The sequence below is a fragment of the Podarcis bocagei genome (assembly GCF_964188305.1).
Source record: "Podarcis bocagei genome assembly, chromosome: 3".
NCBI lineage: Eukaryota > Metazoa > Chordata > Lepidosauria > Squamata > Lacertidae > Podarcis > Podarcis bocagei.
This window is the reverse complement of record NC_138127.1, coordinates 49,798,481-49,823,727: the sequence shown is the minus strand read 5'-3', so window position 1 is coordinate 49,823,727 and position 25,247 is coordinate 49,798,481. Positions and strand designations below refer to the sequence as shown.

Here is a 25,247-nt window from a genome sequence, read left to right as displayed (position 1 = left end):
AGGCCTAACAAAAGGTTAGTCACCAGTATTTTGCAAAACATTCTTTATCTGATTCTATTCCTGTTTCTGCACACTGTCAACTATATCTTTCCTTTTAAGTTTACAGGATTTTTTGGGCAACGGGGGTTAGTACTTTAAGTAAGTAGCCTGGAAACTCTGGCAATTTATACTCTAAGACTACAACAGCAGCCTACCAAATAAATATCCCCTTTGCCAAATCCAAACCCTACATTACACATACAAATGTATTCTGCTAGCAGCACTTTGCAGAGTGGAGCAGCAAGGGAATATTGCACTCATTTTCTATGACATCACAGTCAAAACAGAATCCAAAGGCAGATTACCATTCATTAACACTCCTCTGAATTTATGTACCAGAAATGTCTCCAATTTGAGAAGGGATGTGTGCATGCATGCCACTGTTCCATACTAACACTTCAGTAGTCCTGCCTTCAAACATATAAATATGGGGTGCAACAGTGTGAGCTTAATTTGGTGAAATCTTGAAAGGAAAAACACCAGAACAAAGGAAGGGGGAAAGGTGGGGGTCATGGCCTAGGGAGAGTCCTGCGGGCCAGACAGAGAAGCCTAGAGGGCTGTGCCTGGCCCCTAGGCCTGATGTTCTCCACCCTGGAATATAGACTTCTATTTATATCTCGCTACCTGAGCTGTAAGACCACATTTCAAGCTGTAATAATAACACTGCTTTACCCTGCCTGGGGACGCGGGTGGTGCTGTGAGTTAAACCACAGAGCCTAGGACTTGCCGATCAGAAGGTCGGCAGTTCGAATCCCCGCGACAGGGTGAGCTCCCGTTGCTCAGTCCCTGCTCCTGCCAACCTAACAGTTCAAAAGCACGTCAAAGTGCAAGTAGATAAATCGGTACAGCTCCGGCAGGAAGGTAAATGGCGTTTCCGTGCGCTGCTCTGGTTCACCAGAAGCGGCTTAGTCATGCTGGCCACATGACCCAGAAGCTGTACGCCGGCTCCCTTGGCCAATAAAGCGAGATGAGCGCCGCAACCCCAGAGTCGGCCACAACTAGACCTAATGCTCAGGGGTCCCTTTACCTTTACACTGCCTGAGTGAAGTCCTCTGAAATCCCATAGATTTCAAAGGTAGAGTAAAACTCATCAACGAAAAGTTTCAAAAATGCTGGTAGAGCAATCCTATGTACCAGTGATATATGAGGGAGGAAAGCTGTTGCTTCTGTGCCAGTGGGGCATCACCGTATCCTACACTCACTCAGCCGAGGAGGAGGCTGGCAAGCAGGAACAAAGACAATCAGAAAGTGGCATTAAAATAGCAGACACCACCCACCAGCATCACCAAAGCCTACCAATCGGGAGTCTGTGCCAACCATGATGCCCACACACACAAAGGGAGACAATGAACTCAAGATGGAAACTTATCCCAGGATCACTACACACACAGTACTTAAAATGATGACACAACACTCCCAGTGTCACAGCAAACAATGACTGCCTTACTTCCAAGTTCTACAAACACAGGTTTGAATCTCCTTGCACTGCTCACAACCACCATTTTGGAGCACAGCACACATAGGCAAGAAATGAGAGTGTACACACACAGAGAGAGAGCACACACACACAAGGCATTAAGGCCCAATTTAAGGGTGGAGAGAACACACAGGAAGGGGCCACAACACACAATAAACACACCGCCAGGAGCAGGCTCCAGTGACTTAATGCATATAGTAGGGAGGCAGCAAGCAAAGACATGAGATTGAGCCTCATTAGGGGAAAGTTGGGAACATCCCTTATTCGTCTTTTTGCATTCTTAGCCAAAAAACAATCATGTCGGGGGCAAACATGAGGGAGTAAATGTGCTCCTGACCTTTGCTGTCCCTGTCCTGCCCATACTGATATCTTAGATTGCATCAATAAACAGGCTCAAAGTAGCTTCATTCTCTTTCCCAACAGTACTCTTGTGATAGTATCATAGGCGCCGACTCCATGGGGCTTGAGGGGGCCCGAGCCCCCTCAAAAATTCGTTTGGGGGGGCTCCGCCCCCCCAATAATCTCCGGCGCCCCTCCAGCAGAGCGCCATCACTGCCCCTCCCCCAGCCCAAAATGCACAGGGTCGGGCTGCATGCCTCCTGCCCTCCCTCCCGAGCAAAAGCTCCACCCAATTTCCTTCGGAGCTGATTAATAGGCGCAGCACGCTCTCCCCTATTTGCTCATGAGGAGGCGGCGCCACTTTATTTGCATATTCATGAGCTTATTTATTATTCATGAGCTTTCCCGGGCCCCCCCAATATTTTTTATAAGTCCGCGTCCCTGGATAGTATACCTATTGGCTTTATGACTGTGACAAATGAAAAGTTGTTTACTGTACTTTTGAATTCTTATGAGCTTTATTTATAACCAAGGGAAAGACAGTGTTGTAGAAGTGCTGATTTTCCTTAAAGAACAGGTCAGATAACATCAGAAATCACAAGCTGACGCAGAAAGGAGCTCATCAAAAATCCCAAATACAGAGAAACAGGAGTTTTTGTGTGTGTGCTACAGGGATCTTTTTCTTGGAAAAAGCTTTTTGACTGTATAATGTGCTGCTTCAGCCAAACACTTATGAGGTGTGTGCTCATACTCTTGTGTCAAAGTGCCAGTACAAGGCAACTGAACTCTGGCAACAATTATTCTCAGTTGGTATATTCTATACTAGCAGTGGCTGACCAGTGGTGGTTCTCCAGATGTAGCTGACTACAACTCCCAGCAGCCTTCATCAGCATGGCAAATGGTAGTTTGTAATCCACAAAAATCTGGAGAGCTACAGTATCCCCACCCCTATTCCATACACAGAAAAATACCTGAAACTCATTGGTAAATCCAATGGAGTACAAAAAGTAGATGTTGCAATACCATAGTCAGTTCTTCCTTGTTCTCCATCAATCCCAATTTAGTCAGGACATCAATGATTTTCATGATGGGTGCTTATGTTATCTTACAATGCTAGGAAATCTTGATCCACTGCATAGTGATGCCAAAGATCAAAACAGATCACAAAAGCATCTCAAGGAGCTCAAGCAAAGGCACTGGCAAGAGCCATTTTTTCCCCTCTAAACTTTCTTCCCTAAGGCCTCATCAGAAAACACAACATAGATGCTTTCACCATTTGGTAGTTATTTCTGATTCTTTACATGCACTGAGGGTCAGGGTAACTGAACACCTATTTTTCTCAATGGCTATTTCTCACCAACTCCACTAAGAAAAATATGTGAAATCTTGAGCAGAGCACCAGTGAGGGAAAGGGACCTATTTATCCAGGGCTAGAAAACCTCTTATGAGCTGAGACTGAGAGCCATATTTTCCCCATGGAAAACTTTTGGGAGGCAAATTCAAAAAGTGGGTGGGGATAGGCCCACACAATCACACACAAGCAGGTGCACAGATACACACTTTTCCTTTTTTTTTTTTTTTACCAGCTACTTGTCAGTTCAAAATTCACATCCAGCGTCTCTGAAAGGATAGCAAGCTCTGACAGAAAGATTGCATGCTCTATCAAAAATTACTGGAAAGTCCAAAAGAATCAACAGGATCACACTCTCTGTGTTTTTCTTCCTACAGGAAGACCAAGGCAGATTCTGTGCCGAAATTAGACCTGAAACATATGCACTTATTTGCAAGTTTTCACAGATCTTCTGTTATAGGTATAGCTCTCAAAAATATATCCACAATCTGTGGTACAACACATGGAGGAACAGATATGTGAAGCCGTTATCTAGGGGCCAAATCTGAATTATTCTGTCAGTAATCTATTATAGTACAGTGGTACCTCGGGTTACATACGCTTCAGGTTACAGCCTCCGCTAACCCAGAAATAGTGCTTCAGGTTAAGAACTTTGCTTCAGGATGAGAACAGAAATTGTGCTCCAGCGGCATGGCAGCAGCAGGAGGCCCCATTAGCTAAAGTGGTGCTTCAGGCTAAGAACAGTTTCAGGTTAAGTACGGACCTCCGGAACGAATTATGTACTTAACCCGAGGTACCACTGTAGAGGCATAGGATGTATCCAATTTATCTATTCACTAGCATTTGTGTTATTTTTATGCAACTTCAACCAATACAGTATTCATTTGTTGGGGTAATTATTGTTACTGTTTCTCTAAAACAAGGAGTACCTTTGCTACAATATTTGTAAGTAGCTGTCAGTGACATGATTACTCGGTCAGCATAAGACCAACTTCCTCTGTGTGCACATAGGAAAAATGCTTTTGTTATGTTCATAAACAGGAAGTCCCCAACCCCAGGAGATCTAAGAGTGAACTAGCTGAAAACCAAGCTAGCTTTTGACCTAAGATACTGCCTTCATTGACTGCCAAACACAACAACAGCAGGATTCTATGGGCTAATAACTATTTGATTACAGGAGAGAGGAAACATATTTTGGTCCCATCTTCCCAGTAAGAAAACACCCTGACAAATAAAAAGGCTTGGTTATCAAAATGGCCAGTTCCTAGGGATCCAAGCATTACTTTGTGAAGAATTATTATGGAGCATTACTCCTTTGAAGCCCACAAGCATGCTTTATTAGTAAGCAAGAGAAAAGCACAGTATCTAACCCATCCAACTCCCTTTAACTTTAGGGGGGGAATTAAACATAATTTCTTGAATGGACACAAGAAGAAGAGTAAGTTATGCAAAACTCTTAGATATTTTTGACTGAATATCTAAACATTTATATCTCACGTTATACCTGAAGCTCTCAAAAGCAACTTACAGGTAAGCATTGTAACTAAACAACCAAAAACACAATTAACACAGAATCATATGCTTTATGTTAAATACCATTATCTTTTTTTTAAAAAAAAAAAAAGACAGTATACTAACTAGAAAACCCTGCCTCTGGAGTCACATCCCCAGCTATTTCTGGAATGGAGTAGAAAATTAGCTTGTTGGGCTTCTCTTGGAAATAAATTCTACAATGAGGCAAGAACCAGCACCCTGTTCCTGGATATGGCTGCCATCCTCATTTCAGAATACAGGTGCATTCCAAGCACACCTACTCTGGGGGTAAATATAAGAAAAGCACTTTGAGGGAATTTATCATAGCTGATGACCAATACAAAGGCAAGCAATGGTGGTGGGAGGTCGGGAGGCAATTAGAAGATACCAGAAATGGGAGATTGAATTTGTATAAAGACAATCCTCATTTTGCATGGAGGTTACATACTAGACCTCCACACGCATCAGCGGGGCCTGCATAAAATATTCCACCCTGCCCTTTTAGTGATGTTTTAGGATCACTTCCAGGTTCTGCAGTGTGCGCATGTGTGCGACCGCACGTCAATCAAAACATACAGAAAAAATACAGAAGTTGCCTGTATTTGGTCCTGCCCTCAGAGATCTGTAAATTATCTAATATATATTGTAGAAGTCTTTAAAAACTTGGTTTTCTTTTAAGCTTCAAAGCTGCCCATGGACATCCTACTCCATAATTTCTTTTTCCTGGATTTCACTGTATCCTACTCTGAAAATTGTCATTACGTTTTATTACTTGAAATACTGAACACATTCTTCCTTCACAGACAGGTTTTTGTTCCTTAACATGCAGATATCCTCACCAGTGTTGGAAACTGAGATATGAAAACTAGGAGCTAAATGGCACCTTAAACCTAGATAATGGGCGCAACAACAGAATGTCTAGGCGTGCTTTTTATAACCAGAATAAAAGCTGAAAATGAATGAACTGCAGCTAAAATATTATGTTCATTTTACACAGGGTCCAGTCTGTCCCCTGCCTACCCCCTCTAATATACTTAAGAGGGTCTCTTCTCCAGTCTTCAGAGAGTAGCTGGAAGTGGGGTGGCAGAAAAAGGTCCTCCCCTCCTTCCACTCTGCAGTTTTAATCTGAAATCTTATGCGCAGTACTGTGCCCAGAGCTCAGAAACTGCTTGCAGGGAGCCGGCGTTTGTCCACAGACAGCTTTTGGGTCATGTGACCAGCATGACTAAGCCGCTTCTGGCGAACCAGAGAAGCGCACGGAAACGCCGTTTACCTTTTTGACGGAGTGGTACCTATTTATCTACTTGCACTTTGATGTGCTTTCGAACTGCTAGGTGGGCAGAAGCTGGGACTGAGCAACGGGAGCTCATCCCATCACAGGGATTCAAACCGCCAACCTTCTGATTGGCAAGCCCTAGGCTCTGTGGTTTAGACCACAGCGCCACCCACGTCCCCTTTGTGTCCACTTATACAGCTCCTTTTGCTTTGCTATCTCCAAATATCTAAACACACTATGGATATTTCATTCTAAAAACAGACATCACCCTTGTAGCGGTTTCCCTTTAGCCATCTCAAATCCAGCAGTTCTCAAAAGCTTAAAATTTTGATTAGCTGAAATACCACACTCAAACGGTCTATCCGAGGACCACTCATTGCACTGACATCTATAAAATGTTACAGATTTTATGATTTAGACAAAGCATCTGAAACACACCTTTTAGACAAACAGATGTATGTCACAAAAAACTTTACCAGGTGAGCAAGTAGGACACACTGTAGGATTTGTCTTCTTTGATGTTGAAAATCTAGGCCTATCTTACCTAGAAGAGGGCCAATGACCCTCTACCTTCACTGTCAGAGGCCAGTGTGCTTCTGAATACTAGTGGCTGGGAACCGTAGGAGAGAAGGATCCTGGGTCAAGTAGGTTACATCTAAGCAAGATTAAAGGCAAAGGTGGTAGATCAGATTGGTAACTGGGAGCTCACAGGTTGACTATGGCTTCTTGAGAGAGTTGCCTGGTCCGCAGCTGCCAACAGCTTGCCCATAAGAACAGCCTGCCAGATCAAGCCAGTGGCCCATCTAGACCAGCATCCTGTTCTCACATTGGCCAGCCAGATGCCTATGGGAAGCCTGCAAGACCTGAGCATAACAGCATCCTTCTCTCCTACGGTTCCCAGCCACTAGTATTCAGAAGCACACTGGCCTCTGACAGTGAAGGTAGAGGCACCATTGAGAGCCTTTTCCTCCACGAATTTGTCTAATCCTCTTTCAGAGCCACCCAAGTTGTTGGGCAGCGCTGGCTCTGTTGTTAGCAAATCCCACAGTTCAACAATGTGCTGTGTGAAAAAGCGCTTTCTTTTGTCTGTTCTGAATCTTCCAACATTCAGCTTCGTTGGACGTCCGTGCATTGTAGTGTTACGAGAGAGGGAGAAAAACTCCTTCCATCTGCCCTTCCTTTTCCTAAGTGTATGTTGAACTAGAGTAGGAGACTGGCTGTGCAAGGGAGAAGAATTGCCCCCTCACAGACATTCTGGTTTCCCCCTTCCTCTCAGCTTCCCTGGAAGAATTCCAAGTAAGGAAGTGTATCTGGACTCCTCCTTCCCCTGACGCACCCTGCCTTATCCTAGTTCTTCCAGGAAATGTGGATTTGCAAATCAAGGTGGGGGGAAGGCTTAAAATTATATTAATGGTTCATTTGTTGGTATAAACTGTTTGATTGAAAAGCTTTCTGTATTTTTTTAAATAGATAAATATTCTTGACACAATGCTCCTTACTGCTCCCCTATTCAAGAAGTACAGAGGGAGGGGTCTCTGCATTTAAACTGGCCACTATAGGAACACATATTAGATAATATTGTTTATAAAGCATCTAAAACAGTTGGGTGCTGTACAATGACAAGCAATACACAGTAACCATGAAGCTGCCATCAGAGAAGGAAAATATTTAGAGATTCTAGGTCTCTGTGGCCCCAACAGAACTCTCCTTTGATGCCTACCCAACAGTGCTTTTGGCATTCCTTTTCAATAGCAGCCTCCCTTCCTCTAATCCAGCGGTTCTCAACCTGTGGGTCCCCAGATGTTTTTGGACTACAACTCCCATCATCCCTGAGCTCTGGCCTTGCTAACTAGGAGTGATGGGAGTTGTAGTTCAACAACATCTGGGGACCCACAGGTTGAGAAAGGCTGTTCCATGCCAAGTGGCAAAGTGTTCTTAACTGCCATATGAGTCAGGAGTCTACTGTTTTAAGGACTCACACCAGGCATGACGAGTTGGGCTGATTTACATACATCATTCAAGATTTCATCACTCACACCTGACAGGGTGATGTCAAGGGAGAAACAGGAAACACAAGCAACCTACACTTCCTGTTCTTCCACATCTCTGCCACACACATGAATGAATTAGGGCCAATGCAGGGACAGTATGCAAGAGAGATGGGAAATCCCATATGTAGTACACACACAAAATGCAGACATGCCATCCAAACTTTGTGTGCACATTGTTCAAAAATCAGTGTACCTACATTAATGGTAATATGCGAAGTGTTTAGCGGCTCTGAATCATGCAGTTATCTGGATTGTGGCTGCATTTGTATTCTATGGAAAGCAGTAAGATGAGCGCACACAGATTCAAACTTAAACAACTGGGGTAGTTCTTATATGGCACTGCAATTTTAAAAGACATTTTAAACATTTGTGGTAACAATTTAGGTTGTATGTGCAATCTTCTTTTATCTTAGCAGGCACTAACTGATACATTGTTAAATTAATGGAACTCTTTTGTATGCTGACATTTCAAAATTTCAGATACAGAACAGTATTTCAGGTTACTGAACAGCAATTTAAATCAAGTACAGCCTTAAAAAAAACTTGCCTTGAATAACTTGAATATTCTCAACATATATTAAATAAAAAGTTAATGATCCCTGTTTCCCCATTTTCTTATTAGAATACCAGCTCCAACGTCTGAATATTTTTTTTTGGGGGGGGGGTGTTAAAACAAAATATTACATAGATTACCATTGTGCAAAAGGGAAGGGAACAGGAATGTGCAAAAAAGCAGATGTGTAGCCACCGAGCCTACACTAACAGTGCAAACGCATGATAGGAAACCACGCTTGTGGTAACAAAATAAAGCTTGTAAAAGGAGAAGCTGGGCGTAGACTGTTATGACCTACGTGCTGCGAATCTCAGCAACAAAAAGCAGTTGTTTTCTTACTTCTTCTTGTTGTTTTTAAAATCAGGAATCGAAAGAATCAGAACTATGCGTTTCACGGAAAGCTTTAACCCTCCCCAAAAGTTGTTGGTTTTTTTAAATTTTTTTATTACTTTTTTATTATTATTAAAAGAGGCGATACAAAATGACATAAAGCCAAGCCAAGCTGTTCCTTTCAAGGGGAGGGTCAGGGAAAGAAAGAAAGAAAGAAAGAAAGAAAGAAAGAAAGAAAGAAAGAAAGAAAGAAAGAAAGAAAGAAAGCAAGCTGCTCCTTTAAGAGAAACTCTTGCTAGACCCCCGCTCCCCAAAGAGGCTGTATTCTACTTTTCCTTGGATAAAGAAACCTGTAGTGCAGTTGGGAAGGTCTGCTTCTCCCGCAGCAGCATCTGAAAGCAACACTTGGTTGACATTAATGCTGGTGTAGACTCTCTCCCGGCTGCGAAGGAAACACGATCAATCTCGCGGGGTGGGGAGGGAGAGTCGTCCTGCCTGCGTGCGCGCCGCTTCCCCCTCTGAACTCACCGCTTGCGTGCTCGGAGAGAGTGGAGACTGACGTCTGGCCCATGTCTTGGTCCTGGAAGAGGGCCGGGGGTCCTACAATCAGGCCGCCCTCTCGGTCCTTCGGTAAGGTCTCCTCTCCCACGGAAGCTCCCGAGGGCTCATGGCACCTTCTCCCGGCGCTCGCCTGCTGGCTCGCTGCAATTAGCAGCCTCCTCCTTGCAACTTCTGCTGCCTCCCCTTGCGCGCGAGTTGCTAAGCCCTCCTCCGGCTCCTCCCTCCGCCTGTTGCTGCTGCCGCCCAGCTCAGCCTGCTCCTGCTCAGCCGAATGCCTGTCATTCCTCTATGCAGATTAACTCGGGCCAAAGGGAGAGAGCCCCAAGCTGGTACAGCCACGCCAGGCTCCCTCGCCGAGATCATCCGGCGCCACAACAGTTGTAGTGTGTGGCTGTAAGCTGCTCGCACAAAGAACTCGGTGTTAAACGACCATGTAGGGCTCGGCTGACAAAAAAGGAAAGTACTTAGTCGTGGCGTTTAAGTTTGCAAAAAGGTCTTGTTTTCCCCAAAGGGGCTTATCCCTGCTCAGTTTTCCGACCTTAGAGGGCCGGTTTCATGCGCTTCTGCTAACTAGCTGCTGCTACAGGTTAGATAATTTCCTCTAGAGAGGTAGATATCCTAGCCTCTTGCAGCAAAAGGAAAGAGTCCTTTGGGCCTTAAATACGAAAGGATTTGCAGTGCCACAAAAATGTGTTTTTAGACCTTTACAGTTCCGTCAATAAAGCATTGCGCTTTCGAATAATGGATTAAAATCTGAGCAAGTGTCTGGGGCCTGAACTGCACCATGCATAAGCTCCTATAGGGAACTGATATGGGACTGAAACACAAAGGGATTCCAGCATTAGGATTAAAAAAAGAGAGAGAACGGGTACTCATGTCTTCACTTGGTGAGTCACAACACTTCCTTGCATACAAAAGTTCAAACTGCATTGCTCAGAAAAATGCATCTTACACATTTCCGAACCTGCCTTGCTAATCTGGTGCTGGTTAGCAGGCAAAATCTAAAATTAATTCCATAAACTGTTTCATACCCTCTCTAGAAAAATCCGATTGTAACTTTGAATTGGATTTTGTACCTTAATCTAGTGGCAAATAATTACTTCTGTATCTTGCATAACTTTGCTCTGTGCTTCATTTCCTATTGTCTGGTGGTCAGGTATCTTGGGAACAAAGGAAGCATCTTTTCGTAGTTCCCAGTGCAAATTGTTTCCAGTACAGGTTGTAACAGGATATATACTGCACAATTATATACAAATGACTTCAACGGCTCTTATTCCCAGCTAAGTGGATAAAGAGTGTAGCCATAGATTTTCTCCGCTTAATAAAAAGGAAGTTTATATTAAGAACAAGTTCCTCTGTCCTTTAAAATTATGCTCATTTTCTTCTTGGTTAAAATATGGAAAGTAAACAAAACAAGTTTCACCAGCCATTTAAAAGGGGTTATTTAATATAAATGTTATTTCACATGACGTAAAACCACTTCTGGAGATCTACCAGAATAAAGCGCAAGTTAAGCACTCATTTCCATGTTCTTTTCTCCCAGGGGGCAAAAAACTGTTTCACATTGAGCTGCCAAGCAGAGTAGCAGGCCATCACCTGGCCAGAGCCTTCCACCTGCATTCTGCTCAGCCATTCACAAAAATATGGTTGCATGCACCCCAGTCTCCAGGTGGCAAGAGACTCCAGGAGTTTCAGTTTCCTTGGGAAAAAGAAACACCATGATGCAGCTGTAGCATCACAGCCTGATGCCTTCATCTGCCCCAGCTGCAACAAACATGTCTCTCCTGTCTCTGTCTCTACAGCAACAGCAGATGCTGTAACCCATGGGTAGGCAAAATAAGGCCTGGGGGGCGGATCCGGCCCAATCGCCTTCTAAATCCGGCCCGTGGACTGTCCGGGAATCAGCGTGTTTTTACATGAGTAGAATGTGTCCTTTTATTTAAAATGCATCTCTGCGTTATTTGTGGGGCATAGGAATTCATTTTCATTTTTTCACTTTCCAAAATATAGTCCGGCCCCCCACATGGTCTGAGGGATAGTGGACCAGCCCCCTGCTGAAAAAGTTTGCTGAGCCCTGCTGTAACCTTCCAACAGTTTAACTTCACTCCCCGAAAGGCACAATCTTGCATTGTTTCCAGAGACAAATGTATCCCAACAAATCCTCACTGGGAGCTGGGAAAAGACCCCACCCATATGTCTCTATGACATATTTATCAACTGCCTTGATAAATATGTAAACTACCCTCACAGTTTTCACTTGGTATGAAAGTGTTTAAAATCTTTAAAATAAATAAAAATAAATTTAATTATTTTTAAAGCAAAAGAAAAATGTATGAACATCAGCTGAAGGGCAAGCCAGATAGCTGATCCAGCACTCACTATGAGGCATGCACATCTGTCAGTTTCAGTTGTGAAACAAGAGGAAGCCAGGCTCACATTTTATCAGGTTAGGAATTCTTTACGAGCTCTGTTTTCACATTACTGTATATTCATCTTCAACCTTAGATGTCCAAGGAGCAGGTCCTCTATGTCTTGAAGGCCTCCTTCCCTCTTAATTGGTCTAGAGAAGCATTTTGTCATGAAAACAGATTAGGTTGCAAACAGCAAATAGTTTGGCATGGGAAAAAGAATTCTTATAAGACATTATGGGCAAGTTGGTATAAGTCTATGAAAACCACTTTTTTTTTAAAAGGCTACTAATCTCTTGTACAGTGGCACCTACATCCATATAATTTATGTTAAACTATATGCTTTTGGGTTTTTCTATAACATAATTACATTATGTTGGCTATTAATAATATAATAATGTCCACAGCAGAAAAAATATGTTTAAAAAATTGAAAAGTGTAAGGAACAGGGAGTATACACTCTAAAAGAAGTGTAAATAAAAAATTACTTGTGCTTCTGAATATGACTAAAATTATTTGCAGGTCAAAACAGCATATATCATATTAGTCAGTGACTTAACCTGAGAATTTTAGAAAAGATTTCTGATAAATATGCCAAGACTGTTCAGCGGCTGCTTCTATTAAATACCTTGATGTACAGTCATACCTCGGGTTACAGACGCTTCAGGTTGTGTTTTTTTCAGGTTACAGACCGCCGAAACCTGGAAGGACCAGAACGGGTTACTTCCGGTTTTCGGCGGTCGTGCATGCGCAGAAGCACTAAATCACACTTTGTGCATGCGCAGAAGCGTCAAATCGCAACCCGCATGTGTGCAGACGTGCCGCTGCGGGTTGCGAACGTGAATCCCACATGGATCACGTTCGCAACCCAAGCGTCCACTGTATTAAGTTCTTATTGTGTACCACCAGCAGGGTTCATTTTTTGTCTGTATTGTGATAAGAAATAGAAAAAGTTACATAAGAAGAATAGCAATGCCAAAATATAACACTGGGGGCAAGTAAACAAGTTCATAATGTCACTCTCAGGACACTGGAATACACTGGAGAACACACACACAAAAATTACATAAGGACTATGTCACACCACACAGAAAAATAAATATTGAATATTACCAGTAGGGTTTGTTGAACTTCCCTTCTTGTATACTTATTAAAGTAAGGAAAACAAAATATACAACAATACAATTATTTAAAGGTGAGTTTTGGTAAGCAATCCAGAGTGACAACATTTATACCAACTAGCTTATGTAAAAGAAATGTAAATGGAACACAGGAAGCTGCCTATACTGAGTCAGACCATTGGTCCATCTACGTAGTTCAGTACTGTCTACACTGATGGGCAGCAGCTCTCCAGAATTTGAGGACATCCAGCAGGAACTTGCATTACCGTAATTCCTTTTGAAACAGAACTTTCCATGCACTAGGTATCAGTGTTGTGATTTTCATCTCTTTTCCCCTTACATTTTTAATAGCTATATTGCTTGCTTTCCATTATATGGTGTCTACAATAAATGATCATATCCAGTTATTTTTTATTTTATTAAGGAAAAAACTGTATGTTACTTAATTGTACGTAAAACCTCTAAGTGGTTTGTTCGTCTATTCTGCTTTGTTAAACCATCAGTATTCAGCCATTTTAACTCTGCTGACAAAAGCCAGGTTATATGTTTCATTTTTTTAAAAAAAATATATCCTTCCTGACCTTAAATCAAGACTTTGGAGTATAATTGGTGCTTGGTATCGTACGCTAAAGAACAAAATGCCAGATGTAATTTTTTTAAGTTCCTGTTTTATATCATTTTATGTCACAGTTGAGTGCAGTATAAACACAATGGTGGCCTGCATTCCATAAATATTTGTTCTTGCTACCAGACAGATTTTGTATTGTTTCTCCAATGATATTTATTTAGAACTGCTTGTGTGAGAGAGACATATAGATCTATGGAACCACGTAAAGTCATTATTTCTGAATAAAAATAGTTTTGTGGTCACAATGCAGGTCTAGCAAACAGGTCTGTGGTTGGCATTCATTCCAGAATATTGGCCATCAGCAAAATGCCAACATTTTAATGCTTTACTAATTGGTCACAATTCTGTAGCAAATTCCCAAAGTCAAACAGGATATTCTTATTAACCATGACATTCACTCCATGGCAATTATGAAATGCTCGCAGCAGCAAGGAAGGGTGGCTCTGATTTATAAAGCAAAACAAAATTTTAAACTATATTTATATGTTCAGCCAGTGACTGGGGTGTATGGGGTGTTAGGAGAGGGGTAGTAGCTCTGGTGGGATACACGTCATGCTCCTTCTGGGATATTTTGCCCACCTTTGCTCCCCACCCTGCACTCATGGCATGGACTGGCTGGATGCAAAGGAGTGGGGGGGCACCAACTGGATAACCCCCATGGGACCCCCCAGGGGAAGAAGGCTCAGAACCAGGGGGCTGGTGTTGGGACAACGATGAGTGGTCAGAGGGAGGAAAAGGAGAAGAATGGTAGGAGTGTCAGAAACTGAAAGGGCAAGAGAGTTTAGTAAGGAGAAAGAGGCTAGGGCAGAAAGTAGTCCAGGCTCAGAGGCAGAAGAGGAGGCTGGAGAGGAAAGGGCCTAGCACTGAAGGTTTGCTCTGGAGGGTTAGGAGACACTGGGAGCAATACGAGGAGCTGCAAAAATGGCCTCCCACTGTATCATAAGCTTTCTGTGGATGGAAAGAGTTTGTAGAAGGGTCAGTCATGATCCAAACCAATACCACTTAAACCAGTGATGCCAAAATACATCCACCAAGAGGCCACTAATTTGTTTATTTTTAAATGGGACTGGCACCTGGGTTGCTGAAGAGGATAGCAGGAAGGGCCTTCTTCCATTGCTGCATTTTGAACCTCTAAGTTCAGGGGGGGTGGGGAGGGAACTTTTCACAAACTAAAGCCACAATAAGCCATCTACTCCCTCCTATTCCCGCTTCCTTTTTGTTTTATGTTTTAAATTAGATTGGGAACCTGCAGGGAGAGAAACAAAGTAATCTAGGAGCACCCGGCAATTTTATGTGCTTTTATTAATATCATGTGATGAGGTGCCGTAGCCTTGTCTGTGTTATGGAACCAGCCAAACAGGAACCAAGACAGCAATGAAAAACATAATGCTACAGAGGCCAAATAAGGACTAGTCATGTTAGAGCTGGAATGGGGGAGCTGTGGCCTACCAAATGCTGCATTCCAATTCCCATTAACCCCAGCCAACATGGTCAATAGTCTGGGATGATGAGGATTGAAGCCCAAAGGTATCTGGAGACCCATAGCCCCTGTAGGCAACTCCTGGAAGCAGAGTGTTGAAAGGGGGGAAATCTGATATGTTTGGGAAGAGATTCCCTAGCTAGTGTTGCATACCCTATTTTCTGTAGTAGTGCACGCCACTCCTTGTGCTAATATCACTACCGTAGCTTAGCAGCATTGGACTTCTAGAAAAATAACATGGGATCAAAGCAGGACCTGATTATTTTCAGTTACTTTGAACCTCTGTTATAGAGGCAGGTACTGATATTTTAAAATTAAAAAAAGTCTTGCAAATATGTCCACATGGACATCACCAGAACTTATTAAGCAAAATAATAGCGCATCCGAAAATGATAAAGAATTGCTGCTTGGAACATGGCAATAGCTCTTTAAAAACCAATCCATCCAGGAAGGCAGATGTTTGAATTTCTAATGCACAACATGGTGTCTTTATTTCATTTCTTTCAGCATCTACAGGTCCTATTGAACTCGATGCATTTACACAAGTAGCACCATCACTTTACTGCCTATAAAATGCAAAAATGAGGCAAAACCCAAAGGCTGAAAAGGAGATAATGATAATCTAGTCCACCCAGCTGCTCTAAAGTAGAATCCTCCACAAAGCAACAAACATCTGCTCTAGACATTAACACCCATCATCTAGGTTATCACATGCTGTGAACAGATGATAGTCACAAGGTGCTCTACCCTACAGATACCTGTCAAATACAGTGAGTAGTCTAGAAAACATTCTATCCACACTAACCTCAACTTGCTTCTTTCCAAGAAGCTGAGCAGCTGGGTTTTAAAGAAGAGTATTGGAAAACACATTTAGGTTAGGAACATTAAGTGCATAGCGAAGCACAGACAGTGCGTAATGCTTACTGAAAGCCAGCTTAGTTTTTGACCTGTGATATTTAATGTTCAATAAAATGAGGTGGGCAGCAATGTATTGTGTTTCTCCTCTGAAAACATGCCTCACTTTTGTGAAATGCCGCCTCTGCACTCAATATTTTAGGTTCCTTTCTATTTTATTGTGCCTCCAACCAGATTAAGGACTGCTGCTGTTATGCCTGTGTATAAAGCACTACGGGATGAAATGCTAATGATGATGTTAAAGAACTTTTATTTTATGAAAAAGCAATAGGATTTGTAAAACTGAACTGCATAATTGCTAATACAGCCATAAGGTACAACAGCTTAGAAATGTGGTATTTTGTAAAAAGCAAAAGATGTATACAATCTGAAGAGAAACCAGAGTATGATGAAATTATACAATTGAATATAAATATAGATGGGAAACGGCTATGTATTGTGAGTACTTATCTACTTTTAAGGGTTTTCATTTATGATCTTTTTCTTTTGCTTCTTTATTCTTTCTTTGTTCTTTTTTTCTGATGTCTTATCTTTCATTTCACTGCTTTATTGTGAATGGCATTTTATGGAGGTATGGATGGCTGTGAATATGAGAAGAGACAAAATATTCTCTAATTTTTTTTCTTGGTTGGATGTATTTTCTTTTTCTTTTGTATTTTCTTTTGTTGTGAATATGTATGTTTTCTAATTTGTACTTAATAAAAATATTAATAAAAAAAAGAAATGTGGTATTTTGGGTATTCAGGAGGTAGGAAGAAGCATAGTTAACCCTCTCCCACAAGATATAGTAATGGCCACCAAAATGGATGGCTTTAAAAGAGCTTAGACAAACTCATTGAGAATATGGTTATTAATGGCTACTATTGATGACGACTAGGTTCCACTGTTGTAGACAGCATGCCACTGAATACCAGTCACTGGGGACCGTAACTGGACCAGTGCTATTGTACTCATGTCCTGCTTGCAGGCTTCCCATGGGCATCTGGTTGGCCACTGTGAGAACAGGATCCTGAGCTAGATGGGCCTTTGGCCTGATCCAGCAAGCCTGTTCTTATGTTCATTCAGTGGCCGCCAACTGTTGTGCTGCCCTCTTCAGATCAGTAGAACAGTACCACTTCAGTATCACTGGTAAAGAAAAAGCATTTTATATGTGTTGCATATGTGATATAACACTGTGACACCAGATGGCGCTGTGGAGCCCCATCTTTCCCTACCAGATTTCCCTGTATGAGTTTACAACGGGTTTAACTGAATCGCTTCTTTGACGTGTATCGATCCAGCCCATGTCTCCTACAATCTTAAGTACTTTAAATCCTTTCAGCAGAAACTGACATATTCATAGAATCACAAAATTGTACAAACGGGACCCCGAGGGTCATTTAGTCCAACCCCCTGCAATGCAGGAATCTCAACTAAAGCATCCTCTGCTTAAAAACCTCCAAGGAAGGAGAGCCCACCCCACCACCTTCTGAGGGAGTACCTTCCAGTGTCAAACAGCTCTTGGCACCAGAAAGTTCTTCCTGATGTTTAGTCAGAATCGCCTTTCTTGTAACTTGAAGCAATTGGTTCAGGTCCCACCCTCCAGAGGAGGAGAAAACAAGCTTGCCCCTCCAAAGATGGGCCCAATATTCAAGGGTCTCTAAATACGAGCCAAAAGAATTGTGAAATGTCAACTGGTCTCCACAAAAGAAACTAAACTGTCCTGACATATTTTTGTGCATTAAAATTGGCAGCACACTTCATTCTTACACTCAAAAGTACTTGGCTGCTGCCAGTTTTAATCTAGAGAAAGTGTACCTCAGGCAACAAAACACTGTATTAAAGGCAATAAAGGTCTGGCTCAGTCCTAGCCAGTGTGGGCAAATCCTGGGCCCAATATCCTGGAACATTTTAAAGAGTATCAGAGAATCAGAAGGCAATATTAGGGGGGGGGGGGACCAAAACTCCTGCAGGTAAGCAGACACGCTCTACAGCTTTACAAGACCATGCTGCTATCTTTTTAAAAACATCAACAACAACCCTCTAGGTTTATCTGCACATTGCTCTTGAAAAGACAGCGAACACTTCTATAAACCTTTCAGTACAGTATTTAATGAATATTTCATTATTATTCCAGTAAAGCCTTTTAGAAGAACATACAACACAATTACATACAATTGCTCCCTAACCACAAGAGAAAGAGCATTTTCTGGCTAGGACATAGACATGAAGCAAACCATTTGCAGCTCAACTTACAGATGGAGTGAATCAAAACAGTAAAAATGTGCACATAATATTTCATTCGGGACTTCTGGGCAACCTGAACAGTGAATTCTGCCTAGTGGGTTGATACTCACCTGTGGCTCTTTGGGGGCAGGAGCTGCATAGGTAGCTCACTAGGTACCAGTAAGACAGTGTCAGAAAAAGCTAATGGAGGGAAAGAGGATTCCAGATCAGAAGCTGGATTGGCTGGGAGATCCCATGCAGAAGCAGAGTTCCATCTCTGGGTTTTCATGGCAAAGCAGTTTGGGAACCATTATGTCCAGTAAATTACAAAAGATATATTTAAGGTTAAAACTGGAGGTTGAATTCTGCTTACCAAATATCCTTCAGCTGATTCATGATCTGATTCAAGGACAATTTTGATAACAAAAGCCTGACTCACCAATGCTGATATACCTAAATTGCTATTTCTAGCACTAAATAGCCAGAGCCAGCTGCTGTGTGCAGGACTGTCTAGTTCTATGCCAAAAATAGTAGCTATTCAGAAAGATATGTCAGGTATGTAGCCAGACTGATTTTTTCTCTTTCTCTATGGTTTACAGTTTAGTTGGAAAAACAACTAAAGTGTGTGTTAACCTGACAACTCAGAACAGAGTTTCCAAAACATTACTATGCAGACATTGGGAAAGTGATTTGTTACAGAAGGCCTATATTTTATCTTATTTATTGAGGACTTCCGGGTTAGCGCCTCTGGTAATGGCTGAATTCCACTGATCGGGAGGGATTCGCTTCGTGGAAATTAGGGTCTGGCCGCCACGGCGAAGGCGGGGACCCACAAAAAAATCACAGGCGGGAGAAGCCTGTGAACGTGGGATTCGGCTGGCACCTTTTGCGCCTCCCCTACTCGCGGGGAAACCCGGTTTCGGGGATCCGGAGTGACGTGGGGTGAGTGGCGCGGTGCTTCGAATTGACTGCTTCTCTCACGGGGTGAAGCCGCATTGCTGTTGCCGGAGAGCGCTGACTTTTTCCTGTGGACAATTTTATTTTAAAACAACTACCCGTGAGTAGAACGGAAAATTGGATTTTTAAACGTCTTAATTTGGTACCGAAACGGGGAGGTTTCAAACAGGAAGTCCGCCTTCCCCTTTTGTAAATAGACTGAAGCAAAAAGGCTGCAAGCTAAAGTCTTGGAAAGCTTTTCATAAAGGATTAAACTTCCATCGGCTAAAATCATCAAACCCCCCTTGGAAGCAGGAGGAGAGGGGGGAATTTTTAGACTGCGTAAGCCTGCAGGAGAGAGTGAAGAAAGTCAAATTACCACCGCTCTGAACCTGGAAATGGGCTGCTAGTAAGACTGAAGTTTTGGATATGCTCATTGACTGTGAATAGATCGTTTGTTGACAGTAAGTTAAAGAAGAGAAATACATGGTTTCCATTGTCTCCTTCTGCGTTTAAAAAGGAGTAAATGTAATTGAAAATTGAAATTAACTTTATTGTTTGAACTGTGCTTAAAAGGATTGATACAAATAGAAATTGTTTTCCCCTAGAGGAAGCCTTTGAAATTGTTACATGAGCTGAGCTGGGGGAATTTCCAGCTGTAAGACAAGACCGTGAGAATCTGGGATTGACCTTGGACCGTTAAGAATGTTGACAGAAGAAGCCTTAGTGGTTGCATTATGTAAGATTAATGACTCACTGGAACAGCTCCATAGGAAGACGGATGTGATGATTATAAAAATTGATAACTTGGAACAAAAAGTGACTAACTTGGGACAAAAAGTGAATATTAATACAGAAACTATTCAGGAATCGATACAGGGATCTACTTTGACATAGCAAATTGAGGAGAAGGCGGGGGAGAAAGTTGTTAGAGCCCCAGCCTCGCGGATGCAATTTGATTACTATAAGTTGATGCCTTTTATGACTGAATTTAGAGAAAGCCAGACTTTGAGGATTGGAGCCCCGCTTGGACTGAAGAAGGAAAGTTGGATAGATCCCTTCTTGCAGGGATTTATTGACCTTTGGGACCTGGACTTGGGTCAGGAGGAGACTGGAGTTGTGGGGACCGCCAGACTTAGAGGAACTTTGAAATGTGACTGGAAATATCTTGTGAATTTTACTTTTAACTATGGAGATTTGGCTGATTTGTCGAGAAGGAATAAAAACATTGTTAGGTGGGAATTTCCCCGAGATCTACTTTTCAGCATCAAAGGAAGGAAAATAAGAACAAGATCAGGAGAAGACAAAGTAAAGTGCATGTATAAACATGAAGAAGACTCGCAGAAGGGACTTGGAAAAGAGTTAAGAGCCTCGGACAGAAGATCACCAGGTTGATGGACTATATGGAATTGACTGAAAGGACTGGCAGAATCCGAGACCAGGGAGAAGAGACGGTGGAAGAATATTGGAAAAAGTTTAAAATCTATATATGGAAATAATGTAAAATTAATGAGTGTTAGAAAAATGTTGGAAGGAAATTATATGGCTTTAGTAGAAATGTTTTACGGAATTAAGCATAAATAAGTATTATAGTTTTAATGGAAAATAAGGTTAAGATATGTTAAGATAATCATATGACAGAAAATAGAGAAAGATGGAAAGGATTTGCTGAAATAATTAATAGAAATGGAATACAAAAAGGGAGGTGAGAGGAGGTCGATGAAACAAGGGAATGAAAGAGAGGATATTGAGATGGTATGATGTGTGTTTTTTGAACTGTTTTTGCTTTTGTTTTGTTTAATGTGTTAATGTTGTGTTGTGTATTGTTTATATATTGTACTGTATGTTTTTTCTTCTTTTTTCTTATTTCTTTGCTTTTCTTCTTTTTGTAAGGTTTAAAAGTAATAAATATTATTTAAAAAAATATTTTATCTTATTTATTGAATTGATATCCCACCTTCCTCCCAAATGGTGCTTTCTCTTGCTTACATGCATATGTTAGTTCATTTGATCACCACACACACACACACACACACACACACACACACACACACACACAATATATATATATTTGGAGGAATAGAAGGACTGAGACAGATGTGAAGGCTCACAGTGCAAGGGAAAAATGACAAGGTAGACTGAACCTGGTTGTTATGTTGTGTGGCAGATTAGGTGCCTAGCCAGCCTGGAAAGAATGAGGAGATTGACAGAATGATTCCTCAGGGCAGGGAAGCTGCGGGAAATGCCACATTGTCACCCTTCTTCCTGTAATGTGTAGATTCACTTACCTCTTGTGATATTGTCACATTGTGTGCTCTCTCGTTCCCTCTGCCAGCAGCTGCAAATGGCATGGAGCAGGGGCAGTGATATGCCTGCAAGTGAAACTACACGTTACAGGGAGAGATGGAAGCATGTGAAACAGGGATGCCATTTTCAGCAGCCACCCCACATCTGCCATGATGCACTGAGTAAGACTGCAAGGAGTCATTTTCATACTGTTAGACCACACTGTCTGTATTTCAATCTCAATTAGCCCCAACTTCATTTCACACCTGTTAATGCTTATCTCTTGCTTTATCCTGTGATGAAACCTGTACATGTGGATGTGCTGCAATGTTTTCCATGAGAATATTTATAATTCTTTTCTTTTTAATTGTTTGGCTACAAGAATAAATTTGTCACCCAGTTTGATTGCTAATTGTTGTTAGCTATGCAGGCTGTAGAACAGATATATTTGGTCCTCCAAAAGCAGTGAGGTTATATTACTGAAAATGAAAAATAAAGCTCTGCAATGTCACCATAGGGTGTGTGGGTGGCAGGCTCCGAAAGCTGCAGTACAATATTTTCACCATTACTTTAGCTTTCCCTAATTTTTATATGGCATTTCATCCCTGTGCCACTGATGCTATAAAAGCACTGCTATAGAATTTCTATCTCACAGGAGTGACCCAGTTCACACATAACACTAAGCCATGGTTTGGTTTAGTGTTACATGGCTTAGTGTTACATGCAAACAAGGCCAGTGTGTGGCTAACTGATGAGTCCAGCCCAAATAATGTTTAAATGCCAAAGTACTTTATTCTGGGTACTAAATATCATGATTCTTAAGGAAATCAACCCTGAGTGCTCACTGGAAGGACAGATTGTGAAGCTGAGGCTCCAGTACTTTGGCCACCTCATGAGAGGAGAAGACTCTCTGAAAAAAACTCTGATGTTGGGAAAGAATGAGGGCACAAGGAGAAGGGAACAACAGAGGATGAGATGGTTGGACAGTGTTCTCAAAGCTACAAACATGAGTCTGACCATACTGCGGGAAGCAGTGGAAGACAGGAGGGGCTTGGTGTGCTCTGGTCCATGGGGTCCCAAAGAGTTGGACAAGACTAAATGACTAAACAACAACAACAAAAATATCACTCTTCAATTTTAAAGGACAGATGAACTTTGATGGGTGTCACAGTGTGTGGTGGTCCCTCCACAGGACCAGGCAATGATCCAACAATGGGCCTGGTCACAGATGCCGATTTTCTGATTAACTGGCTTCTTGTTTTAGTCTAAATTGGATATAGTCACAATGGTGTGGATTAAGGAGTACTAAACTGAAACATGTATTACATGTCAGCCAGGGCAGGAAGTACTAGAAGTTGCTGCAAGAGTCTGTCAACTGAGGCAGGCTGATATCACTGGAGAGCATCTGAATCCGAATCCTCAGCTGACCACTGTTTAATAGAACAAAAGCAGCCAGCTGGGGCAATGGGTGATTCACACAAATATAACATACTGGAAGAATTAACTGGATCAAAAGACTGGGCACATTTCACCAACAAACCTCATTTGGTACCAAGATCTCTACCAGACATACTGAAGAAGAGTTCTCCAACAAAAGGAAGCTGGTTTGGTTTGTCCTTTGTAGGCAATAACTCATATTGTAATTTCAAAGATAAATGTATTATAGGCTTTCTTAGCTTCTTTCTTTTCCTTGGTAAACAAATTCCTAGTTCACCATCCTGATACGCTGTTTCAAATCACAAGGGACAACTTAAGAAAGCAACAATTGATGTTGCTATCAGATGCTTGGAGCATTTCAATACTAGTTAATTAAAGCAAGCCAGTCAGCAATATCCTTGTGAAATAGAAAAAGAAATGATGCCCCTAAACCAACCAAGGATAATTTAGGACCTAAAGCTATCCTCAAGAGAAAGAATAAGAACAACAAAGAAGAATTGGTTTCTATGGTTTTCAAACATCAGCTTCTGTCCTCCCTCTGCCCCCTCCTCCTCCTCCCCCCCCCCAAAAAGTTTGAGTCATATTTATTTTTAGTCTCATAAATGCTCATATAGCTACACTGTATGGAGTGGGCAGTGCCATATAGTTTAGGATTAAAGTGACATATTTTGACAGGGTTTCAAGAATCTGTAGTAGTGAGATAATTTTTTTAACTAGGAGAAATGGGCAATTCTGCCTGTTTCATTTGCTTGCCTATGCTGAGGTATGTCTGACATGAAACCGGAATTTTGCCTAGTCATGGAATATTAGTCATGTCATTGTATTAAATTCCTGCATCTTAATGGACCTCAGTTATGTCAGCTGGCTTGTTCCACAGACCTAACAAGTTTGTTTTAAAGTTTGTGCTAGTATGAGAGGTTCCCTCGCTCTGTTGATAAAATGTAAATGAAACCATAATTATGGTCTTAACTGCAGCTCTGTTGAAAGTGTGTGTGCAGTGCAATAGGAACAGAATTTAAATCCAAAGTCCTGAACACACTTACTAGAGAGTAAGGGCCATTGAATAAAGAGGAACTTACTTTAGATTGAACATGTGTAGGATTGTAAGCTTGCAAGCCTAAGCATGTCTACTTCATTTAATTGGGCTTACTCTCAGGTAAGTGGGGTTGGGATTGTAGCCTCAGAAAGGAAAATAAAAATAACATGGGTGCACCAGATCTCCATAGCTCAAATGGGCAATCATAGCTTTGTACTCAACAAATTGCCTGGTACGTGTACGTCACCAGGAATTCTGCACAGGTGAATAAATAGGCTGGTTCCCACTCTGGCTAGCATGCAAACCAAGAAGGATGACCTAGAAGGGACATATCTCTCTTGCTTAGTGGATTAAAAAAAAAAAGTTTGCCAAGAGGCTAGCAAACATATTGAAAACAATATAAGAACCATCCTTGGCTAAGCACTACTTAGAAATTTAAATGGAAGTAGGCTGCTTCCCAGCCTTTTCAATTCTCATTTTGAACTTCCCCTTCAACTCCTTAGATGTGCTATTTTAACACGAAAACACATGTTCTAAAGTCAAGCCATCAAAAAGAGATTAAAGTGCACATTATTCCTAAATTAGAACAACAGCTATATATTTAAAATTGAATAACCATGTGTTTATATTGAATAACAGACACAGTGTTTCTCTTTTTAGAGTGAATGTATATTCAAGTTATTCCCGCCGCTAAAAGGTGTTTGATAATTACATGAATTCTATTCTGCCTCTCCTCCCTACCCCTGACACCGTAAGTACACTTACTATTCAACTCAGTGGGATTTACTTCTGAGTAAACATGGGGCTGCATATTGCATATCACCAGGTCTGTGACCCTCAGCCTCATAAGAGGGGAGAAAGGGTTTAAAAGGTGAATTTAAAGAATACCGGCATTGCAGGCAGAAAAAGCAAGCATCTGACAGCAGCACACAGAGAAGACACAAATTAATACTGTAGTTCAGCCAAGCATTAATGTCTGATTAGTTTCACTTACCAGTAGTATCCATTTCTTCTTTCTTCGCAAAGCCAGAGAAACAGCTAAGGCTCATCTCCTCCCCCCGCCCCTCTCTCTAACAAAGCGCCCTGCCCAGCTCTGATTATTAGCCCTTGCTGGCAGCCAGTGCTTGCACTGACTACTGCAGACATCACCACGGAAATTTATATCTCTAAGGATGACAAAACAGCCATTAGCTCCATTACAAGCAGATTATGCAAACTTCGCCAAGGTATTCACTTTGGGGAAAGGAGTGGGGAGGACTCAAATCCAGCACAACTGCACAAGATT

At 41.8% G+C, this 25,247-nt stretch overlaps 1 protein-coding gene across 4 annotated transcripts in view; it reads right to left on the bottom strand.

The window, feature by feature from the left end:
- The window catches only part of PHACTR2 (phosphatase and actin regulator 2), a 70,151-nt gene extending 45,167 nt beyond the window's left edge, over positions 1-24,984 (bottom strand). For 3 of the 4 annotated variants that reach the window (XM_081186307.1, XM_081186308.1, XM_081186310.1), the window contains exon 1: positions 24,957-24,984. In XM_081186307.1, coding sequence (XP_081042433.1) covers positions 24,957-24,969 — 13 coding nt within the window. In that variant the 5' untranslated portion in view covers positions 24,970-24,984. Of the gene's footprint in view, positions 1-9,477; positions 9,713-24,956 lie in introns of those variants that run through there. The other variant, XM_081186309.1, reaches the window with a different exon arrangement.
- Positions 24,985-25,247: the final 263 nt, after the last annotated feature.